The 20,659-nt window shown below is 46.2% G+C and overlaps 1 protein-coding gene across 1 annotated transcript in view; it reads left to right on the top strand.

Annotated features, from left to right (window-relative positions):
• The first annotated feature begins 200 nt into the window (after positions 1 to 200).
• The window catches only part of LOC128880047 (unc-112-related protein-like), a 47,546-nt gene continuing 27,087 nt past the window's right edge, over positions 201 to 20,659 (top strand). The window contains exon 1 of the mRNA XM_054129710.1: positions 201 to 749. Within this exon, the coding sequence (XP_053985685.1) occupies positions 611 to 749 (139 nt within the window). The 5' untranslated portion in view covers positions 201 to 610. The remainder of the gene's footprint in view (positions 750 to 20,659) is intronic.

Genomic DNA, 20,659 nt, shown 5'->3' with positions numbered 1-20,659 from the left:
TATAGGAGTAGCGTCGGCAGACGCGGAGGGAAAGGAAACCGAGTTGTGTGACGGGTTGAGTGCGCCGGCGTCGCGGGGGAAGGGAGGGGTTAGTGGCTCGAAAGGCGATGATGCGGAAGGGGAGCCAGGGACGAAGGGAGGGAGACCTGCGCGCGCATTCCAAGCGCGCGTCACTTGTAAATAGTTCTATTCTCGGTAAGAGAGCGCAGCCGAGCCGTGAGTCCGCGGCCGACACCAGTCGAGGAACAAGCTTGCGGTTGACGACCGAAGCGTTCGTGCACAGTATTCGATACACGAGTTCGGTTCGGGTCGAGTCGGCTAGTGTATCGCAAGTCGAGTCCTCTCGAGACCATTCGCGAGCGATCTCGTTCGAGTGACACCGATACCGCGACACGATTCGTTTCTTATCGCGAGCGCCGATTAATATCGCGTGTGCGTTCGCGACGGTGTCTCGAGTGCCGCGGAATCATGATTTCCGCGCCATAGAATCGGAACTTTTTTCCGTCACGAGTTTCAGTGTCTGGGAACTTGGAAAGTGTACGCACGCGAACCAACGAACGCGGTACCTTTTATTTTCCTCTCGTCTTTTCGCATCGTTGGACCAGGAAACATGTACTCCGACGGTCACGAGGTGGACGGCAGCTGGGTGCTGCGCGTGTACGTGACCGATCTTCAAACGGAGAGAAGCTTGCGAGTAAAAGGAGAGCTGCACATCGGCGGTGTCATGCTGCGCCTGGTCGAGGATCTCGGTGAGTCTTTTGAACATTTCCTTTGAATATTTTCGCGGTTTCCGCTCATTTTTTTTTTCGCGCCAATGAGAGCGGTCCTAGGTGGCGCGCGTGAATCGAACGTTCAAACGATACCTCTCGATTAATTTGAGACACGTGATAGGCGAATTGTCACGTGATATTTCGTTATCGCGCGGGTGGATTGCGGTGGGAACCGAATACGAAACTTAAGCAACGGGTGTCGGATTCTTAGCTAGAGGTCCTCGAATCGGGGTTCTGGCCTTTCAAAATACCAGGTAAAAATCGCTTGGGAAAGTCGAGGGGAGTTCGGCGCGTCGTGGCAGCAACAAGTTGCGGGATTATTAGCGTTTCGCTGGCAGCAAACGCGACTGTTCGGGATGTGTCGTCTCCCACCAGAACGCGAAGCGTGGACAGAGAGTAGAAAAACTGGACGGTCGAACTAGTTTTCGCTATGACGACGGAGATGCGGCCAGCGACTCCTTTATATGCTAAAGGGGCTCCCACAGGCTCGCGAAGGGAGACACGTGAGACAGCCGATTCCCTATGGCTCGCCGCACGTAAAACGAACACCGTACCGGCTACTTTCGTCGTAGATAAGCGTAACCGCGCCGGTGTCTGATTCCGTTGGTAAATCGCCACTGGAGAACGACTGGTTCTCTGAATAATACCATCTCGTGGACCTCCTGCTTCACCTGGACCAGTTCTTAGCCTATTCTAGCTAATAGTACCCTCGATTACATGAATCCGATTTTAGAGTTTTAAGTTTACTTAGTAATGATAGCCACTATTTTTCTAAGACTTCTACAAGGTCTTAGATATTCGAGAATCTGAATTAATTAGAAGGTCGTTAGTATTGACTCTCAGAGAAGCTCGCTATAAAATTCATCGATATGGCGGTTCAGCCCTGGTAGACTGAAGATATTAACAGGCCAGACTAAAACGCGATATGAGAGCTACTATCGGCCAATACACGGACGAATTAACCACGTCGGGAGCAGGATAGTTCCAGCCCCGGCGAATTAGCCAATTTCGATCAATTGAGCGAACGGTAGCCCACGTATAGCGTGCACGGTCGAATAGACTCGAGGATATCGCAGGTCACGTAGTAGCCTTGCTGCAGCTGTCCTAAAAAGATACCGAGTAATTGTTTTGCAAATTGTCCGTGAAATTCACCGACGACCCGACCTCGATGATAGCCGACTGTTTATTGCTAGCAGTTTATTTCCGGTCGTAAGCGATACATCAGGTCAGAGGTGAACTGGTGTCGCCCACGATTGCGCAGGACGATAGGAATTCCCATGGTGACTCTCGATGGGTTACCTTGATCATTAAAAAGAACTTTGAGTAATGATAGATAACCTTTTTTGCATTCATGCCACTAGAACGTTGTTTCTCAAATTTATAATCAGATCTAAGGAGGATAGAAAATACCCATTTACACTACGCCGCTATTCTTAATATAGATCGTCTATAACGAAAACAAAAATATGTTTGTACTCTACAAACAGTGTATATTCAAGTACCGTTAGTACCAATTTTTTCGGTCATGTAGTTTCTCCGCAATTAATTCCCAAGGAATCTCCATAACGTTTCTTCTCTAATACATAGCGAAAAACGCCAACCTAAACTCGGCCGCCGTTTCGACCAGAATCCAACTCGCATGAAAAACCGAAAATACAGTTATCCTCTGCAAACCACGCACATTAATCTACCACAAGCTTAACCTCTTCGATCACGCAGCTTCAGTGCGATTAATTCCCGAAGAACCACCATCGCTTTCCATCTCCAAGATGGCGTTATCCCTTAAGTGGATTCAAAATAGACCGCGTCCATCGGTTTATTTTCACAACGTCGTTTACGCTGGTCGCGGTGATTCACACCTACAACGGATATCGGTTTCCCTTTTTCATCCGTTTTCAGCTTGTTTGTACGAGCTAGCATCGCGCGGTATAAATTCCCAGCGCGCTCAGGTCCGCCTTCTATCAGGCATCAGCGTATTTTGGGCGGTATCTCACGAAGACGACGCGGTTCGCTCTCTCGTTTTTCTCCCGCGGCGCGAGCAGGGAGGCTTATTTTAACTCGGCGTTTCCTCCGTAGGATTTTTCGAGTCAGCCTTCTGCCCCGTCGCGTCGCCCCGTTCTCCAATCCCAAAAGGGCCTTGCACCAGCCGACCTTTTATCCCTTCATTAAATCTCGTCTCCCCCCTGTAAACTAAGTCAGGCATCCTCTTTTTATGCTGGCGGTAAATCGGACGGTACAACGATCCTGTGAAATCGTCCCGAGCCCCGGTTCGTTATGACCGTGAATGTAAATCCGCCGCGAGTTTTCTTTGCTCGATTTCCAATTCCACCTTGGATACAGTTGCGACATGCAGTCTCACGTAGGCGAAAACGTTTATATCGGAAAGCTTGATTGGTACGGTGTATATATATTTAGCGATAAGGGTCTCGTAGTATCTTGATCTAGAAATATATACAAGTTTGAATCAGGAGTAGGAATTATTCCGGGACTCAGTGATAGCCTCGATTCTGTTTTATATCTTAGGGGTTGTTCGTTAGGAAATTGTGAAACTTGGATGTATCTTGATCTGTTGTGCAAATTATCAAGCTTAGCGTAATAATTTCCCACCATCGATAACATGAATCCTCGAAAGGAAATTCTTTCTTCTTTTCGATTCTCAAATTTTTCGTTGGATATTCGATTTCTAAAAGTTCGACGCACTTTCGTCGAGCCACGGAGGCACCGCCACCCCGGAACGAACGTGGCAGAAGACTACTTCCGGTGAAAGAGAACTCCAGCCACGGTGTTTACTCGTTGCTCGCGCGAGCAACGAGATAACTCGTATCTGAGAGATATGCCTCTTCGGTGTGTAATAACGATAATTCTACGCTAGCGCCGATATACCCACGCTTCGGTCGACATGACGCTTCGACAGGTAGGCCAATCGGGGCCCCTCGACGTGTTGCGTACAGAAATCTTCATCGCGAAATTGCGAAACACTTTATAGAAGTGAGATAATCAAAAAAGTCCGATTGCAAACGGATATTTGTAGAATGAAGGAGAAATACAGAGTCTAGGAGAAAAAATTGATTCAATTTACAGATATCGGTAGCGAAATATTACATATATTTTCCTTGTAAATTTTCTAAGCCAGAATATTTCTCGATCACCCTTCTCTATATTTTTCTACTCGTTGTAACTGTTTGCGGACTGTGTATCTCGCTTCAGTTAGCAGTTGTGCACGGAGGCATAATTTGTGGCCATGGTCCGTACACGAATTGACCGATGGCGAGCGTTCAGGTACCTAAATCTCGATATCGGCGGACAGGGAGCAGGTAAAGAGGAGTCCTGGACCGAGCAAGAGCTTTTGTTACGTTGGCCCTTTCTTGCCCTTCCAGCTTGACAGGTTACCGTAGTCGTACAGGTGCGCGTTCACCGCCTTCGAACACGGTTGTCTCGTGACCGGTGGGTAAAGCCCTACGTAAATATACCGGGTGTTCCAAATGTTAGTTTTCCAAGGTTATCACAGAGTCGGACGCAGAGATAAGTTTTATTTTATTGGTAGATGCTCAATTCGATCGAACACTTTTTACTTATCCATTCGTTCTATGCAATTCAAGTTGTAACTTTTATTTATCAAGTAGATGAAAAGTCGCATTGGTAGGTCACGTTTATGTATATCAAAATTCAGATGCCACTTTGTTTTCCTCGTCTCGATGAAACATCTTGCTCTTAACACGAAGATTTAGTTTCAAAGTCTCTTTGCGTCAGGCCTAAAATAATTTTACTTGGATTCGATATTCGCATAGATACTCTAGATCTTTCCCCGACTATTCCACTTCGATCATCAAAAAGTTGACATTTCCATTCCACTCTCGGCTTTCTGCGACCGCGGAGAAACGCGTTCCGACGTCCGATCGCTACACACGTTCGCTCGCCACTTAAACGGACACGAGTGCTTATAAATGGCGCATTTAAACGCGATACAAATGCATCGCTGCATGCGTTACGGGACACCTCGCGGAGATATCTTTACGATTGGCTATTCAGGAGCCACTTTTCGACGTAATGCACTGGAAATGGAACGATCGTCCTACATCCTGGTGCGTTTTGTCGAAATCTGGTTCGAACAGTAAATGAAATCCGTGAGAGAAGTTCATATTTCGAGCCTCGGAACCTTTGTTAAAATTTCTAATTTATGTCCGATTAGTAATGAATAAACATTTATAATGTATCCAAGTAAATATCTCGTCCATTTCTGGCGCGCGTAGGTGTTGGTATTTCGCGCGATTACGGTTGAGAACGGAAGGTTCGATGATCCAACTCACGGGCGCGAAATATAGGCAGAAGAAAGGCGCGTGACTCTTTGCTCGCATAATTAACGTTCTCGGCTGGACAGGTGCGCGTACGCGGGCAGACGTAGATCGCGAAAGAAGTCGAGGACTCCGAAGTACCGTACATCAGTAACTCGATGACAAGACTACATTCTTCTTGCGTTGCTTCTACGAAATCGATGGGGACCCTGCTCCCAGCGGTTACGTTGGCAACCTGGACTTCGGGATAACGAAAGTCCCTTTAATTAACGTATTATTATTCGCTGTTCAGAAATTACAATTCACGCGTAGACAGCTAATTTCAAGATTCGTCAAAAAGCGCGATAGAAACGTTTTATTCCGAAAATTCAAATAGTGCAACACAGTCTGAAATTTTAGTCTTCTTATTAATTATCTTGTATTGAATCTGGAACTCTGCCAACTATTCAGGAATTCAATTTCTGAAAGTCAGAGGCGCCATCTTGTTTCCTCTTTTGCCTCTCGTCCTCTTCAAGCCTTACTCGCAAGGCTTACCCGTAACCATTCTATCTCAAAGTTCCCAAAAACGCTCCTGGTGGCTACAGAAATCGCGTGTCTAGTATCGCGCAGGAAAGCAATCGCCGGGACGGCTAGAAGAAAGGTGACAGGCCCGCAGGTGCCGATGTTTATAGTCGGTTGCGACACGTACCATTCTGTAGGAGGCTGGACGGCAAGGTAGGAAGAAGAAAAACGTCAGGAGGTCGGTGAGGAGAGAGCGAGAGCGTGACGAGCGCGCGCGTGGGCACTCACCGACACCGCCTCGCTCGCGGATTTTTACGCTTTGGCCGATCGACGATCACGTCTTCCACGGAGGCGCAAAGTCTCTCGAGTAAGCTCACCGTTCCCCGACTTACTTGCCGGAGAGCGAAATAAAGAGAGCGAGAGAGCCACTTAACTCGAATTATACGCTCGGCTTACGTGTACCAGCTCGGATTACGCTTCGTAATTTTATATTCCGACTACCTCCTATTCTGGAGAGCACGGCTTTGTTACGGAATTGCGTCAACCTCTTCCGAGAAAAGAGAAAAGAGACATTCTGAAGCTCCAATTAAATTCAACTCAGAGGTTCCACCGTATTCTTACGTGGAAGCATCCTATCCATTCAGGGTCGATTCTTCGCGCTCAAACGAATCGAAAAGTCCTTTTCCATTTCGCGATACGAGCCTTCGTTGTCGAGATACGAGCGGTCGAAGTTTGCGCGCGATCAGCTGATCGAGATAAAATGGCGCCCTCCAAGAAGATGCACTAGGACTCGTAACTTTAGGCCCTTGTATCTCAGTAACGAGGGGTCGAATTGCAAAATGTTAAGGGACTTTTCGGTTCCTTTTTGCACGAGTAATCGATCATGAAAGGAACTCCAACTATTGAACAGGGTGCATAACTGATAAAATGCACCAAAGGTCAACGTTATACTCTCGCAAGTGTAATTATCGCAAGTCGGGCGAATCGATCAAATCTCCAAGTATATCAACACTCGGATCGTGGAAAGGTCGAACCGATTGGACAGGTTTCGGTGAGATTGTTCCTTGGCCGAATTCTCGCGAGCGGCCTCGTCCCCGATACCGGTCATTTCTCTCTTCTCGCGCGGTTACCAGGTGCAGAAGAATCGAAGGCACTTATTGTAGTGCACCCGGGCACCGTTTCGCCATTTGGAGGCAAGGTCGGTGTTACGGTACTCGTACGAGGCGCGCAAGGTTCTTTTACCTTGAAGAGGCTTCGCGTGATCGGCGTGCCACCTTCCTGCCGTTAACACGTAGCCGATTATTTCCCGTGTATCGCTCCTGATCGATCATCCTACACCGCTATCTTATACGTGCATCTGGAACCAGGTTACCGCCTTGTTATCCCACTATCCTGAATACCGCACAATCAGCGGTAATGGGGGTGTCGAAACCATCGCGTATAGAATGTTAATTAATCCTACGTCGCTCGCGATTCATTCTGCAACGCCACCACTCGACTGAAGTTTCTTTCAATCGCTAGTTTGGGGCATTTGCTGGTATACAGTGGGTGTAGAAAGTATCCTCCATATTTGTTGAAGAAATGTGTCTAATTTAAATCATAGGCTTCGTGTTTCCGAATTAATTCTTCCTTATAAATATGTACGTTTAAATTAGACAAATTTCTTCGATATATATATATGTAGAATACTTATATATAGGTACGAATACTTATGGGACTGACTGTAGGTTTTTATAAAAATAGTAATATCCTCTTCGAAATAATAGATACTATGTGTTAAGCAGGCTTAGAATTTTCTCAGTATTGTGGTCCTTGTAATTGGTTCGTTCGATAGACATATTTTTCATAGTTGTGTTTGCTGTACGTCAGATAAGCAACGGTTGTAAAGAATAATACTTCAATAACATTCATACGTATATCTCCGATAAGGCCCTAACGCCCATACTCGCGAGGATTGCAATGATAATTCATGGACAGCTAGTCCATTACAACAGGAAGCCTCGGACCTATTTTTCATCGCAAACAAATTTGCGCCAGAGCCCCCAATTCTGACTTTATTTTAATTTTATTAGTCACCCTCTGCTGAGATACTTTTTATCTATCCTCCTCTACGCAAGCTTGCTCCTATTCTTGATGTATCTGCGTCTCCTAAACGTGTTTTCGCAAAAATAAGCCCCCGCCAGTCTGGCTTAGCGTATCTCCCAAGAGCGTATCGCTTTGATTGTGGAAACTAAGAAAGCACGAAGGATTCAGGGGTCGCGATAATCCTATTTGCTCGGGACACGGAATCGGGGGCGATATCCCCACGGGCCAAACCCCCTGTCCTTTCTCCGAAGAAACTTAAGAAGATTAGCTACCACTCTCCGCGGAGAATTACAGGTCGTACCGGTGAAATCCCGCGACCGAATCCCCAATTTAAAGTCGCGCAGAGATCGCGCGGAGAAATCATAGAATCCTTCTCTATTTCTAGCAACTCCGCGCGATAATCTTTCGGTCTAGCCTTGATCTCGCCGCGAACGATGCACGATTAGCCCGCGATCGAGAGGGGGGAAGGATGATAATTGCCTCGGTGCATTATCGATCATCCTCCAACCGGTAAGTAGGTATGCTAATAAGTTACAAGCGTCGCTGCTCGATACCACGCCGATAATAAGTCTCGCCCTCTTGCCGATAATCATCGATCGCGCTAATTGAGAGGCATTAACGGACGATCGGTACGAGTTGTCTCGCGAGGCAGCGATTTTTGGGGATTTCTGAGGCAGGAGTCTTGTTACCACTGAGAAAGGGACGGGAATTTTGTATTTTTATGTTTCTACTCTCACCCACAAAAAAAAAGTAGATAGAAAAATGCCCAAGGAGTTCTGCCCCGTAAAGGATTAAACGAAGTTCCACTGGTTTTCTAAACTCCATTTTCAAGAAATTGCTTCTCTGGATTGGGTGTTAAGGCTCTTGACGCCTCACGTTCCTCGCAAGATAGACCCACAGCAATCACTAGCCACTACTATCCTATTCGCAGATCTCCCGGTCCAATTTCTCCAGTTTTAAATAACCCCGCAACCTGTCCAGTCCGCGAGTTAATTAATCTTTGCTCCATACTCCATTAAGGAAACGTTCAGAGTAATTCACGAGGACTCATCGAACGATTTATGGCAAATCTCGCTGTATTAACGCTTCTTGCGATAAGTTAAACTTTTTCAGAGAATTGTTATCCTCCTCGAAGTACCGCGTATTGATTAACTCCGCGTTCCATCAATCATTTCGCACATATTTATCCACGTACATCCTCTTTTATATTTATCCCTGTTCTCGCTAGCACGAAATAAATGTTTGATCATGTAGTTTCTAATAATCTATAAACAACGTTTAATCACAGTAGAAATTTTCAAGAGCATCAGTCTGGCGGTCAACGTGTTAATAGACAAAGAAATTTGTATCGGTCAGCGATTAGAGTGTAAACGTTAACCCATTCGCGTTGAGGTAGGCGGAAGCGACGTGAAATTTAAATCTTGCCATCGGGTTTCACGGGTGGCATCGTCAGAAATTTCTGCGTCGCGTTTGTCGGACCAACACGTCCCGAGGAAAACGATACAACCGGCCGCGGCGATTTATCGTCGCTCGTTTGCGAGGCGGTTTCCATCTTAGCGTTCGTTTCTTTCGTTCGCCTTTTTCCCTGGATTCGGTGAGTCACCGTGATACGCACACTTTACGCCAGTTTTAAGTTACACGAGGCTCCGCGAGATCCTCTCAGATATGAATAATTCCCTAGGGCGAGAGCAGTCAGTTTTTAGCGTTTCACAGTCCGACGAACGTACTCGACGGGTTTTGTAATTGGCGGGGTGAATCATCCGCGAGTCAAAGAGAGAGAGAGAGAGAGAAAGAGAGTCCTTTTAAATAGGAGTCCTTTTAAATAAATTGAGAACGAAGGATGCATCGTCGGGTGACTAATTATCTCGGGAACGGAGACGACTCTCAGACGAACGACACTCGAACGGGATAATTGCGACTGATGTAAAACAATTTCGTCCTTTCGTTTTCCACGTCCAGCCACCCTTGACTTTTAAACATTGGTGAGGATTTAGCTCCGAGAATATACTTTGTCCTCTCGAGATCGAAGAAAGGATAGAAGTTATGACAAAATGGTTTAAAGAAACACGAGTGCTCCGAGATAGATGACTTTGGGGGTTGAATCGTGTTCGGTGCGAAGGAGGAATTTAGTTTCGTCTACGAAAGTAATTAAAAATAGTAGCCAAGAATAAACCTGCAGGAACCAAATCAATGGAACTAATAGTAACGACATGGAACGAATCAAATAATTTTTCTTAGCCTTCGGCATGAAGCATTTCTTACTAAAACTATTTCCAAAGTTTTCTCTTCGTGAATCTTCTCGCTTCCTGAATTCTTTCGTTTGCCGTTAGTTTCGTCTTTCTCCCCGAATAATGTAGTCGAACGCGCACCGAACCTGCCGTTGTAAGACTGTAAATCGCAATGAAAGCTTCGCAAGTTCAATAGTACCGTCGGTTGCACGCGCCCACCGAGATACAGTTTTCGAGGGAGTTTGTTCGCCAGCCAGTTGGCGACGTTCCAACGGCGACGACGGGAACGCAAAAAAGTTGAGCCAGCACTGACTCATCGGACAGCTGTTGATTCACGAGCGTTCGCCGTCTTTCGGAATGCCGGGTGAAATCGACGGATGCGATTTTCCCGAATCGTAGGTTAATAGCAATCTTAGAGAGAGAAAGCTTGAAGAGCTTAACTAACTTAAACAGGGGAAAATACAATTTTAGATCGCGTCATACCTTGAAGCATGAAGTGTCACGCGCTTTAACTTCACACTTGAAATATTTCTTAACGAAGCAGAAACAAAATTGCACCGCAAGAAATTATAAAATGAATACCAATTAAAACGTGACTCGGAGTTATCGTTATATATTATTGCACATTGCTCGTCTTAATTGACCGAGTTTGCGGGAATTTTGCAACTGTACTCGCGAAAGTGACAAACACAGCTGACGCAACGAGGTTTATGCTTAAGTGACGCAGCTCGTGTATCAACGTTACGTCACGAATGCTTACAAATTACCGTCCCCTCGAATTCGGTCGCCTGGCATTTTTCTTCTCCCCTGGACGACTCAGCAGGTCTTGCGAAACGCTGATGAATCTAAACAACGCCGTGTCGAGAAAGTCCCCTGAGAGTCGTCCGTTTGAACAAACGGTCAGACCGGAGTTTAAAGGGTAGAAGTATTCGAAGAACTCTGCCCCTGGTCCGCGCTCTTTCGGATAAGATAACCGGTTCGATATTGTTTGGAGTCGAACCGAATGGGGTCCAAGCAGCGATACCGCGGCCATAACCCGTGATACTTCCACTTATCTTCATCGATTGCGTTACACGGTTCCCCAAAAGGCATTCTTCTGGACTCCAAACAGAGCCGAGTCGGAGCAACTCGTGAATGGGCGTGATTTTCTAAAGATATCAAACGAAGAAACGCTCTGACAGCCTCATCCGCGCAGTAACCAGTCGTTCGACGTGATGATCTTTAAATAGGACTATTTAAAGTGGCTGTTGCATGGAAGAGACCGGAGGAGGTAACGAGAATTGCCGCCGGTGATGGAAACAGAGCGAAACCTTGACTGAGTGACTTCATTATTGTGGTTTAACGGCACGAAGGACGAGCCTTATAAGGCTTCAAGACGGTTCAACGAATTCATGAACTCATGCCTACGCAGACCAGGAATGTTCCTCGTTGGCTATACCGAGTTTCCTTTCCAAATCTTGTTCTTTCCACGAACGTGTCGGTACAGAGGCGATAGCTCGATCAAACAGGGGATAAACTCTGCTGGAAAGTTATGGAGACACACCTCGAAGACCTACTTCAAGGTCACTCCCTTTCAACACGGAAACCACCGAAGGAAATTTCCTCGATGGCCAACCACGGGCGCGACTCGGACAATGACGAGATCAAACAGCCGCACCTCTGTTAGCATCATCCTCGCGGAGCCTAATGTTTCGAAAAATGTCCCGTCAGCGTAAGACGGTGATATCGTTTCATTGGCGAACACGGAAGAAGTCCGTTCGACGTTTCACTACTCGTGGCAGGAAGGAAGGAAAAGGAATTCCGTGTACGAACGACGATCGATGGGGCACTGTTTCAACGTGATTCTTTATATAGAGTCTCCTTGGAAAATGTTACAATTGTAACAATACAGCTGTTGCGAGGATCGCGTTCCAAAGAAACCTGGAGATCTAAAAGTGAATCTTGGAATTCCAGTGGGCTGAAGTCAGACTTTAAAAGAGAGCATTTCGAACCAACGTAAAGAGATAATCATCGTACACAACGAGCCTTTTCAGTTCTAAAATTGTTCTACGCTAGGCCCGCCTTGAGGATCCTCCACGCTGAAGCAAAACGGAGCAGAAATGATCAACGATCCACTGTATCGTTACGCAGGCTGTTGTTTGTCTCGCAGGATCCAAAGTGGCAATTAACCCCGTCTCCGTCGAGGGTCGCGATCGATTGACAATGGACACATAATTTCAACATCGGCCGTGCGCAACAGGTCGCGAATAAATTTTCGTTGGTGCACGCTCGCAAAGAAATGACCGACTGCGCGCTCCGATTACGTTCACCGATCCTCTTCTCGCTAATCTCCGCTGTGGAGGATCGCTTCTGCGAAGAGCGACCTTCGCGATAGTTTAATAGCCGATAGGAGCTCGTATCGCTCGAACTCTCTTCTTTGGGAGCGCATTATTCTCGGACTTATTCTCCCGCGTGTCCCGAATATAGAACCGGCGGCGCCAACGAAAGGAGGTTACTCGAAACAAGCGAAATGAATGGGCCAGGTCTGTGCCAACGTGGGTGTAGAATTCGATGGAGAATAGAGATAATTGAGCCGCTCATTGCATAAGTCCATTAATTCCATAAAACAAGAAGTTGAGAAACGCGATGAATTATAAAAAGTTGTGACTATACCAAGTGCTTTGACGCTTTTTAAAATTGTTCAAAAAGTGTAGTTAATCATAGGTTCGATTATCGTAGGACCTGCGCGATTACTCGATACAAAAACACATTAAAATACGTAAAATGTCGAACGTGGGCAGAAGCGTCGATTCCACTCTCCCAGCCAAACTGCGCCCGTCTCTTCCTCGCGGATCTATATAAGGCGAGCTTTCTCCGAGTCGTTTAAGAAGTCGTGACGACGATTTCCAGGCCTAATAGGCGACCGAACAATACCCTAGAAGCGACGATCGAGACTCGCAGTCCCCGACTATAATAACGCGCCAACGGAAATCTCCTCGAGTAGCTGTTGATTGGTGCGAGGCCGCAATTTGCAAACGGGCACGCGTAGGTTGAGGATTGTTTCAAAGCCATGGATAGGAAAAGTTGATCTGGAGCACGAGGCCGACCGAATAACCAACGACATCCCCTGAAACAGGAGTCGCTTGAAACCGGATACTGGAGTGGAAAACTTCTGCATTTGACGAGACTTTGGCATTTGTGGACGAAGAGCGACGCTGAGAACTTCATCGCGCTATAAAAGCCACTGAAATAGACTCTCGGAACGATTTGGAGCAACGTGTGTTGCACCTGAAGATGTTTAAGAAAATTAGGACTTCCAAGAATCGAGTGAACTCGGGTTTTTGGAAGCCAGCCACCCCCGTCTGCCCCGCTCTGTTGTTCAATTTAAACAGAGCAGACGTAATCAATGGAAACATCGAGACAGACGTTGTTTAGCGCCGTGCTGAATTTATTCGCGTAAACAAACCGTTTCCACCGCGGCGATAAACACCGATTTATAACCCCCTCCGCGTTGTCTTCCAGGAGGTTTGCAATGCGCGAAACCCAATATATCGATCTTCTCGACGCCGTAAGTCGACTCTCGACCGACCGTGGCATGTACAATTATGACTGATGTGTTCTCCATCGCGCGCATTACGACCGACATTCGATCCTCGGCCAAACATATCCAGGGGGTCGCATACCGTAGCATTTGCTCTCAGGGACGTGCCATCTTCTTCTGTAACCTGGTACCTCAGGTCTTTTTTAATCAATTCCTCCTGGAAGAATATCGTACCACTAGGTGCTTTAGAAACCTAGAAAGTTATATCCAAAGCCTACCATTCGCTTCGATAGATCAGTCCTCGTGCTCATGCACACGTACACTTATGTTTCTAGAATAGCAGCACGACTCTCGTTAACTCGAGCGAGCTCTTCGCATAATTGACTGAACGAATCGTTTGAATGAGCTCACTGTGAGGCTTTTCGAATCCCTCCGTTTCTCTATCGACCACGTTCGATTCTATACGGATGTCGAAAAACAAAAAAAAATAATGCGCACAGGCTATTGGAGTCACGTGCGCCTCGCTCGATCGACTTTGCCCGACCTGGCGGGTTCGCATGAACGGATCTTTGTCCGTGCCTCCTTGGCAGAGATGCTGCGCCGTAAATACGTCTATCCAGTTGTTATCGTTAGCGTGGCCGAGATCGCGAATCGCGTATCGCGATCGATTCGGAGCGTTGCGACACTCGCTGCGGCGGTATGCACTCGTGCGAGACGATATTTCAATTTATTTCGCGGCTGGAGGAAGTCGGAGCAATCTGAATGAATAAACTCGCTATGCAGATGGACCGAGGTTGATGGTGAAATTCATGCTTAGAGCTGTGGATTATTTAATAATTACGTTTTCGATCCTGGTCTTCGGCGAAAGGGATATACAATCGTTGACATGAAGTGGTGGCAAATGGAAATTTGTTTAAACGTTAAAGGAGTGAAACCAAAGTGTTCTTAAGATGTAGTTAGGTACACTGTAATATGACCATATTTTTATTTCATCTTACCACAAGCGTGAATTGTGTCCCAACTTTTGATAGCATGTTGAATATTATGTACGAGCCTTAAATATTCACGATGCATATATCGTGGCATTGCAATACTATAATAGTCGATTATGAATATATAGGAAATTTCGATCGAAGGTCTAGCTTCCTCCAGGAGTCGATTATCCTGTAATGGGGTCGATTTTCCCCAAGATATTACATGCACCCAAATCCCATTAATGGCAGGAAGAATGATTCACGCCCACGAGGTCCCATCCTTCGCCCCACGTTGCATGTTCCCGTCGCTTGTCATGGGTTTTGCCGCGGAATCGCATTATTACGGCCTGTATCGGCCAAATTGCGCTGGTGGTTAAGCCTCCTCGACCACGGGAGCTCGACATCCTCCAAATCCATCGACTTCTCCGCTGCCTGTCCACTTTTCCGGCGCAGAAGCGGATGACTCAACGTTCGCGATTTCTCGCAGCATCCGTGTGCGTGGACACGCGCACGCCTACCTGCGAATTGCGAGGTCTGAAACCTACGTGGCCCTCGTGGCTGCGAAACGAAGGCACCAGAGGGGAAAGGTCCGTGGCAGACGCGAAAGAGGAAGAGACAATGGCACATTGTGCGTCGTCCGGCCTCCTGGTGCACGCACCGCATCCGTTTCTGATCTGCCACACACCAGAACACGCGTGCACGTACGCTGCTCGGTTTAAACATAGCCCGTGACGTCAGCTGCGCCTGCCCCGAGTCACGCTTGCTAGTTTCGCAACATTTTCGAGTGCTCGAGGATCGATGCGACGGTCCATTCCGCTTCTGGAATTAAGATTACGAGGAGGATCCTTTTTAGGAGTCCTCCGAGATAACAGATAGGGACGGGAGGGGGTTATTGGGTTTGGTGAAGACATAATTTTATTAGATCTTTATAGACCAGTAAAATAATTTCAATCGAACTTAAAAGGAAAACTTAAAATAGAATTAACACGTGGGCCGCGACCCACAAAACTGGGATGTAGTTGCTCCCAAAACCTGGAAATCGGTCTCCCTCAGACCTCAGTTCTACCAAAAACGTCGTATACGTCGATCCCACCCCCTTATCCTCAACCTTTTTTCCCCGAAACACTGCAAGTTTCACCTTTCTAGCTATAGATATCTTTTTTTCGGACGCGTGAGTCAGTGCATCGATCAGGACGCACTCGCTCCCCTCGGTTCCTCTATAGCGAAGGAGTTTATCAATCCGGGGGACAGTGTGTACGTCGTGCACCGGAGTAATCGACCTTTCGCATGAATGGCGTCATTGACAAGCTCGCGGGATACTTTCCCCCGTAAGAAGCGCGCTCGGTTACGCAACGGATGCGCTTTGTCGCCGCCGATGAAACGTCGCGCGTATATGAAAACGTCGACGAAGCCGACGAATAACGCGCCGCGTTATTTCGCGGAAGGACAGGTGCGACGAAAATTTGTGGAGGCCGTAACTTCGTTCGCGGGGATCCCATCTGACCGCCGTAAAAGGAGTAATGCGATTCCGAGCTAGGAAAGCACTTTGTATCGCGAGACGTGAAGCAATCTCGACGGTCGTACGATTTGAATACGACAGGAGGCCGCGTGACACGATGGGGACGACCTTGCGGCTTTAGGTACCGTGGACGAGAAGGTATTCGCCGATGGTAGATCCTTTGCGCGAGTTAAAGATCCACGAGGTGGAGGAGGTACTCGGTGAGTCACAGTTCAGAAGGTACACCATGCATCGAAATCACTCAAATGCAGAAAGTAATGTTGTTTCTTTCACATTAAATTCGAACAAATCAATTTTATACGTTTTTATTTTTAATCAATTACAGTCAGTCTCAGAAGTATTCGTACCCTCTGTGTTTATCAAATGACTTTGTCTAAATTAAACGATGGGTTTGGCGTTTCCAAATGCATTTTTCATTATATGTATATATACAAGTGTGATGTTTATCAATGTACATATTTATAACGAAACATTTATTTGAAAATATCGAACCTGTTATTTACTTTAGACAAAGTTTTTTAGTAGACATAGAGGGTACGAATATTTACGAGATTGACTATATGTAATCGTCCCCGTTATCAACGACCTATTTGCTATATACTGTGCAAATGTTCAATACCAGATCGATAAAAATCAACTGGTACACGGTGAGCTGATAAACGATAAACAAGTATTGACGACATGGTTCTGGTTCCCCTAATATTTTAGGTATTGTAATACGCGATTAGGTCATCGCTGGACTGTTTGAGGACGAAATCCATTTTTACGTGTTCTGTAATTTCGGCTGTGACTCACCTCGCCTCGTGGAACCTGTATCTCAGAAAGCGCTTCGTATATTTTTCTCGAAAACACATTATGAAACCTTGAGCCACGAAAAATGGCACCGGGTCGCCGAGATCGAGGTCCCGACCGTGGCACAGATTATCCACAAAGCATGTTGCGCTCTTTCGATCGAGATAAATACGTCAGAACTTGGCGAAATGGTTTCCATCGTGAGCGATCGAGACTCGTGTAATATACAAACGCCTCTTAAGCGTATTCTTTCCGTATCAACCTATCATCGCGTGATCCATGCAAAATTGTGTCATAAATCTCGCCCTGTCTCCATCCCCGAAACATTGAATACACATTCAGTGGCTTAACACGTTGACTGCCAGACCGAGTGTATGTAATTTTTAAATTACCTGTCCTCGGTTGTGGACGTCAGGTCTGAAAGGGTTAAACCACCTATGTCCCACACGAGCGTTTAGAATTTTCCCGTCTGAAGAGCTATTTTCCATTCAAGGCAATTGTCCCTCATATGGGCTACCGTTTCCACGCCGTTGCGAGCAGAGTTTCTCTGTGCATTCGCAATTTCGGTGAGTGCATAGTCGTGTAGTCATACGCTGCAATCGAGTCCGGCACGGGATGCACGTTGCATTCCTAGGGTCTTGGCAATCCGCCCAAGTGCATACCTGGATTACCAGCCGTTGATTTCCCTTGTTTGTTTTCTTTTATTTCTTTTTTTATTTTATTCTTTTTTTTATTTTTACGTCCCACCTTTCTTCCTGCAATCTCACCGTTTATCTCCCCGCTGATACAAAGCGCTGGGAAGTCGTTGCACCCTCGACGCTCCCTTCTCCGTCGACGCAAAGAAGCTTGATATTCTAATGCTCGTTAACGGGATGGGCAACTGTGTATTCGCGGGCAGGATGCTATGCTTTATCTTGGCCGAAACGAGGTCCGCGACGCGATTAAAACAGGGAGTGCATGTTGAGTATTCCAGCGGCCTTCGCTATGGCGCGTTGCATATTTATTCGACACACTTATGCTTATGAATAGACTGCAGATTTTGTTGCGTTTATGGCTTATGCTAGCGTAGAAAGTATGCGCGGAACAGGTTGCAGGGCGATAATATTAATAGTATGCTTCGGACACGTTCAGAGGCGTGTTTTATTCATTCTGGTCGCGGTGAAGGTATGTCGGAGAAACTGGGACTGCACGTAATAATAATAATTAATTTTCCAGTCATCAAAAATTCTAGCCAATATTAAATACACAACGCGAATATTTTACGTCTTCTACAGTGAGCTACTCTTTCTTCAAAAGGGATTCGATGGCCAGTAAATAAATAAATAAAACGAAGTGCGAATTTCCGCGTGTTGTTTCTGCGATTCGATTTGAAGAAAAGCATTCCTCCAGCCCGTTGGAGATAACGAGCGACTTTTTAATGTCTTCGAACGATCTCTCGTAACGTTATCAGCCTGTATCAATATCGTGCTCCGCGTATATCGCGAGCAGTTCGCTCATTATCTCACCGAATTCTTTTCAGCTGCGATGCTGATGTCCTCGCTGAACCTACGCGCGATATCGTTCCGTCTCCGCTCGTTACATTAATTAGCATCGCGTTACGAAAGCCTATTCGACTCTGACCACTATTTACGCGTCGATTTCTCAGTCAGACGTAGTCGAATAAAAGATATTCAAGTGGCTGTATTGTTTACCGTCTGCCACTTGCGTTACGTAACCCCTCTGTTCTCAAACGCAGAAGAAAGTGAGTCATTTGGTGGCGATTGCAATTAACATAGGATCCATTAATTGCCTTTGGTTGTACCGAAAGATAGATCCATTATCAACAGGCCTCTAATCGTTGATGGAACATTTCTTGAAAAGTTTTGAAGTATAAAACGATGTTTTCGAATTAAATTTTTTTATAGCATTTTTTTATATAACATCTCTCGAACAGCTTCAAAGTATATACAGTCAGTCGCATAAGTATTCGTACCTTCTATGTTCATTGAAGAAGTTCGTCTAAATCAAATGATAGACGTGAACTGGCTGTATAACAGTTTCGACATATTTATGTTTCATTATCAACACGTTCTGTATTAATCGAAACTATCGCCGAATAAATAGACTCCCTCTCTGTCTATCAAACCCAAAACGTGTACAACAATCCTGCTCAAACGAAGTCGTCCCATTTCACGAATCTACTGAAATTATTCATCCCTCTTTTCCCTCGCTTCTCCGCATCGCGTTGCCTACTATACTATCACCTCCAACGAGGAACATTGTCCCCCTGCGACGATTGCCATCGCGAGATGCTATCTCGATCATTTTGCGAAATAATTAGCGGCGTGTACCCGGTGTAACGATCGCAAACATCGTTGAAGGGACGCGTAGATTAGTATGGCCGGTACATTGGATCCGAACCGTTGGCATCCATATTCATACACGGGGTTTGGACGCGTGTTGTCCGCGTCGGCATGTATGCAGGACCTGTCTGCCTATACGAGCAGTTAACGCGTAGGCGAAACTCGCCTCTTGGTTTCCATTCACTCGAACGCCTTCCTGTCCATTCATGGTGTTTAGCGTGTAGTGTGCCGGCTCTTGTCACGCATACCGTTTCATAACTTGATAGATTAGAGGCCGAATTGGCTCCCGGCGCGTCCACCTTGTCCCTCGAAGGCCGACACGGGATCGATAGCCTGATAATGGACGCGGGGGTGAGGGAGACGCGTAATATTTACTATGATTTAATCGATACAACCCGACAGAGGTGGAATCGTCAATTGGTACGCATTAAATGGAGCTTCATGAATGGCAAGACTCAATTTTTGATTTACCGATTATTGTTAAATTACATTACGTTACACGAACGGAGTGGCGCTGTCGACAAATTTATATCAGAAAACCATTTTCTTTTTTCCGTTTACGAAGAGATTGCCATTCATTGTTAGCGCTATTTTCAGCGTCCGAACGGAGCCCATCGTGCGTACAAAGACCATTATATGAAATTATCGGGGAAACGTTACGCGCCTTCGTATTTATAGGGGACGATAATTAAGTACTCCTTTCGCCGCGGAAAAAAGATCTGAATGGCGTATGAAAGGCACACGGCTGACAGTGATACATAGCGAAGACAAGAAGGGTAATAATAGCCGATAAGTCACTCGAGTGCGGCAGTCGATCGACAGCCGATGTTTGCTCGTTGCATCACCGCGAGATCCGCGTCCATGCCCGTAAATCGCGATTTTCTCGGCCGACATCGAGGGACACCGATCTACGGAGCTGTCGATCCCTTCGATCTCTTATTATCCTCCGTTGACGCGTGTCGAGGCGCTTCGGCGCCCATTTATGATTTACCGCGATTGATAACGCTGATAACGCCTCTACGCGTCGCTTATCCGCCCACGCGATTGTCGCTCCCTCTGCACCCCTTGTTTCGTCGATACTCAGCGTCTTTATCAGGCCCGATGCAGTCCCTGTTGCAATCACTAGTAGTTGAAATCGTTGATCTTTAACGCTGACGTAATTCTCTTTTTTGTTTCAGGTAAGTCGCAAGCTTCGAGACGAATCTTGGTTTCCAGAGAAGTAATCTAATCATAAGTATCGCAAGTACCCGCTGTTATCGAGTATTAGGTTATCTTTCGATTATGTTGCTTTTTCTAGAAATAGAACGAAGTATTTTGCTAGGTGTGTATCTTCTTCGTCTATAAATTACGCGATAATAGGTATAGTTATAGTCACGCATTATAAATAATATTCAGACCAGACCTTTGGAGGTATCGAAGCTCTCGTTCTGACTCAACTCCGCGGTTTTCTGCGCAGCGATTCACCTCGTTGGTGAATTATTCACTGCACGCGTATCTCTGTTACAACGTGCAAAAATATGCATCATGGTATATGCACGTATGATTCATAAAAATGAAGAGCAGAGTCACGGATGATCTCTGCCCCTTAGTTTGTTATCGTATAGTTCGAATTATTTTCTAAATTTTTTATTTCGTC

Source organism: Hylaeus volcanicus, chromosome 7 (assembly GCF_026283585.1).
Source record: "Hylaeus volcanicus isolate JK05 chromosome 7, UHH_iyHylVolc1.0_haploid, whole genome shotgun sequence".
NCBI lineage: Eukaryota > Metazoa > Arthropoda > Insecta > Hymenoptera > Colletidae > Hylaeus > Hylaeus volcanicus.
This window is presented reverse-complemented; position numbering and strand designations above follow the sequence as displayed.